This window comes from Primulina tabacum, chromosome 2 (assembly GCF_025594145.1).
Source record: "Primulina tabacum isolate GXHZ01 chromosome 2, ASM2559414v2, whole genome shotgun sequence".
Taxonomy (NCBI): Eukaryota; Viridiplantae; Streptophyta; class Magnoliopsida; order Lamiales; family Gesneriaceae; genus Primulina; species Primulina tabacum.
In genome coordinates this window covers 49,792,818-49,796,827 of record NC_134551.1, presented here as the reverse complement: position 1 = coordinate 49,796,827, position 4,010 = coordinate 49,792,818, and the positions used below count along the sequence as shown (strand labels likewise).

Genomic DNA, 4,010 nt, shown 5'->3' with positions numbered 1-4,010 from the left:
AATATCCAATTTTATACTAAAATCACACAGTGGATTCCCCCAATTTCTGTTCAACGACATTGGAATAAGTACCCAATCTTGATTTGTATCAGTGGATTGAATCACCTTTGTTTTTATTTTTCTTTCTTTGAACCAATTAGCGAAACTATACGTTATGTAAACACACATTTTTCCTTTATGGAGCAAAAAGATATTCCCAAGAAAAGAATGTCTAATGGACACCACCACTCATCTGCAGTGCACTCGTGCATGTATAGTTTCATAATCTCATTTGATTTGATTTGGAGGAACATATTTGATGGTTGCATTTGATCACATTACACTGATCTTGCGATACTGTATGTGAAATCCATCACAATTACCACTTAAATTGCTCAATCTGATATGAATTGAATTTGAAATTCTCTTCGATTTTATCCATCCAAGTATTAAGAATTTGAAATCCATCGTATCATATTTATCGATCCAAGTACAACATTGGATTTATGTAGCGCGCTTATTTTTTCATCTCGAAGCAAGTGTTTGGCAGACGCCAATTTACCCAACAATTTATCGAGAATTCGTGTGTGCGTATAACGGTACAAGTGGTATTTTGCAATTAGCCACAATTACAGCCAGAAATTTCCAATAAACAAATAATAATAATAAATCTTGCAATTATATATGCAAGAGCCTGATTGCATTAAATATATTTTTCCGATTGTATCAAATTTAACGGGCCAAGCATCATATCCTTTTACCTATTTTCTGTGGCCACATTAATTGTCGAACGTGTGAATTTAGACGGATCGAAGGTTTCAAAAGTCTCCCTCGTGGGATCCATCTTATTTATTAAGGCTGGAAGCCCATATTCTAATATGGCCCCCGTTTCAATAAAAAAAACCTCATAACTGGCCTGTAGTAGATGGATTTCAGTATATATATATCATTCTATTGTTTGACGGTTTTACGAATCTTTATCTGTGAGACGGGTCAATCCTACCGATATTCAAAATATAAAATAATACTCTTAGCATAAAAAATAATATTTATTCATGGATGATCCAAATAAGAGATATGTCTCACAAAATACGACCCATGAGACCGTCCCACACAAGTTTTTGTTTATATATATAGTTTTGATATGCTGTCTATTTTCATGTCTGTTAATTAGGTGTCACTTATTTATTGAATATGATGAAATATATCAAAATTATACGTTCAATATGCAAGTATCATCTCATTGGTGGACATGGATGTGAGTAACACCACACACACACACACACATATATATATAATTTTAATATATTGTTTACTAGCCGTATATATCTCTGTGTTCAACATTGAGTGACGACTCTATTAAACGTGACTAAACCATGTAAAAATTATACATCAATTAGGTGAGTGTTATCGCAGTACTGAACACCAACGTATAGTATTTTTTTATATGTATGACCGATATACCCTTAATTACTTTTCTTGAATAATTAATTAATTAAATTTGTTAAAATTTTAACTATATTTACTCTACCCCTTGTATAAAATTGTATCACTTTGTCCCTCTTGAACCACTTTTTACGTTATATATATATTTATAAAAAAACACGCTAATAGTCAAATTCTTAAAAATATATTCACTGATAATTATAATACGACAACAATATTTATAATAAAAAAATTAAAAAACCCATTTAAATTAAAATCACAGAACAATGAAAACACATGGATAAATTTATTTAATCGAATATGTACATTTAATATTTATTTACATTAGTTTAAATATGATTCCACGATCATTTTTATTCATTGATCTTTTTATTAAGAAATGATAACAACGTGAACTATTTTCTTAAATTTTTAAATCAATCAAATTAATTTAATTTTTTTAAACAAAACGAACAAATTAATAGACGGGAATCGAGTGAATAATATATTAATACACGTAATAAAATCAACCCATTATGTTATATAAAAATGTGATGACATGGCAGCATGAAAGTTTGAATTTACACGTGGGTGACACGTCATTATAGGCGAACGAAATCTTCTTCCTTAAGTTGACCTTAACGAGGTTAAAATAAGGTGGGACACACGCCACCCTCCGCCAAATGCAAGCCGACAAAAAGTAAGCCATTTCTCCCAACACACCCTGACTCTTGATTTGAAATCTCAATTATTTCCACTTCTATATAAGGACAAAAGTGACTTTTGATCCAAGAATCACGATTCACAAAATCTTAGATTTAACAGAAATCCTAGGCCCATAAATCAGTCCTCGTGACTCAACATTTTCACTCCATCCTCCTACCACAACAATCAATGGCTGAAATTCCCACAAAATTCCTGTTAATATTATTCTTTCTCTTCCTATCGCTCTCGCCGCATGCTTCCGCCGCAGCAGATTCGCCGCTGGAATGCAGCTCAGGACCGACCGGTGAATGCCGCGACAAAGGGAAGGCGTTGGTTCTAAAACTAGTCGCCATCGCTGCAATTTTCGCCACCAGTATGATCGGTGTTTGCCTCCCATTCCTTTCTCGGAAGATCCCGGCTCTTCAACCTGATAAGGATTTGTTTGTGCTGGTTAAGGCATTCGCATCAGGAGTAATACTCGCCACTGGGTACATGCACGTGATGCCGGACTCATTCGACTGCCTAACATCAGAATGTTTGCCAGAGAATCCATGGAGAAAGTTCCCTTTCACCACATTCGTGGCTATGCTTTCTGCTATATTGACTCTGATGGTGGATTCATACGCCATGAGTTACTACAGAAAGCATAATTTCTCAGGAAATGGAGCTAGGCCGGTTGATGAAAACAATAAAAATGAGGAACTGGAATCTCAGGGTCCTGGGCACTGCCATGGAAACGACATACTCAAAGTCGATGGCGATAATGCATCACAGTTGCTGAGATATCGCGTGGTTGCACAGGTAAACATAACTCTCTAGCGTCCAAGTATGCTGATTGAATGTGATTTGATAATTTCTTCGGGGTTCTCCCCCCTACAAAACGCAGGTTCTGGAACTGGGAATCGTTGTGCATTCTGTAGTGATCGGGCTATCGATGGGGGCGTCTGATAACCCATGCACAATCAGGCCCCTTGTTGCTGCTCTATGCTTTCATCAACTCTTCGAAGGTATGGGTCTAGGTGGATGCATTCTCCAGGTGATCTAATCAACACTTGTAACCCTTGAACATTATTTGATCTATCTCAAGTTCTCGACTATAGCTGATTGATATTATAACATAATAATGCGTAGGCGGAATATGGGTCGAGAATGAAAGCAACAATGGTGGTGTTTTTCTCGGGGACAACTCCACTAGGAATCGCCATGGGGCTGGGACTATCGAATGTTTACAGCGAAAACAGCCCGACGGCTCTAATCGTGGTGGGGTTGCTGAACGCGTGTTCGGCTGGATTGCTGAACTACATGGCATTGGTTGACTTGTTGGCATCTGATTTCATGGGCGTGAAGTTGCAGAAGAGCATGAAGCTTCAAACATGGGCATATGTTGCTGTTTTGTTAGGCGCTGGAGGCATGTCCCTTATGGCTAAATGGGCATAGAAATCTGTCGAACATGGGGCCATAAATAATGATGATTACACATTCCTTTAGGTTTTGAACGATATATTATTACGTGTATGCAAATTTGTTCCTGAACATATTAACATGCTGGGAGAGTGATATAATTTGGATATACGAACACAAAAAACATGATCCGTATATTATGTATACCGTTAATTTTAATAGTTTAGCAGCTATCGAATGATGTTAACAAACGTTTGTTGATTTAGAAAAAATAAATGCAGACGAAATTTAACAAACACATTTGATGTAAGAGTAGGTCTTTTGTGAGATGGTCTCACGAATTTTTATCTGTGATACATGTCAACCCTACCGATATTCACAATAAAAAGTAATACTCTTAACATAAAAAATAATGTTTTTTTTATGGATGACCAAATAAGAAATTCATCTCACAAAATATAATCCGTGAGATCGTCTCACATGAATTTTTGCCTGCTTGT

At 36.0% G+C, this 4,010-nt stretch overlaps 1 protein-coding gene across 2 annotated transcripts; it reads left to right on the top strand.

Moving 5' to 3' along the window:
- Positions 1 to 2,056: 2,056 nt before the first annotated feature.
- On the top strand, positions 2,057 to 3,671 carry LOC142535040 (fe(2+) transport protein 1-like). 2 transcript variants are annotated; one of them, XM_075641667.1, is made up of 3 exons: positions 2,057 to 2,910; positions 2,996 to 3,145; positions 3,241 to 3,671. In XM_075641667.1, exons 1-3 carry the CDS (start codon positions 2,299 to 2,301, stop codon positions 3,544 to 3,546), a joined length of 1,068 nt encoding a protein of 355 aa, XP_075497782.1. In that variant the 5' UTR covers positions 2,057 to 2,298; the 3' UTR covers positions 3,547 to 3,671. The 2 variants fall into 2 exon arrangements, with proteins under 2 accessions (XP_075497782.1, XP_075497783.1); XM_075641668.1 differs by having other exon boundaries at positions 2,996 to 3,116; positions 3,241 to 3,635.
- Positions 3,672 to 4,010: the final 339 nt, after the last annotated feature.

Coding starts and splice junctions, on each gene's coding strand:
- LOC142535040 (XM_075641667.1), top strand. CDS start 2,299: ATGGCTGAAATTCCCACAAAATTCCTGTTAATATTATTCTTTCTCTTC. Junction 2,911..2,995: donor GATATCGCGTGGTTGCACAG/GTAAACATAACT, acceptor TACAAAACGCAG/GTTCTGGAACTGGGAATCGT. Junction 3,146..3,240: donor TAGGTGGATGCATTCTCCAG/GTGATCTAATCA, acceptor AATAATGCGTAG/GCGGAATATGGGTCGAGAAT.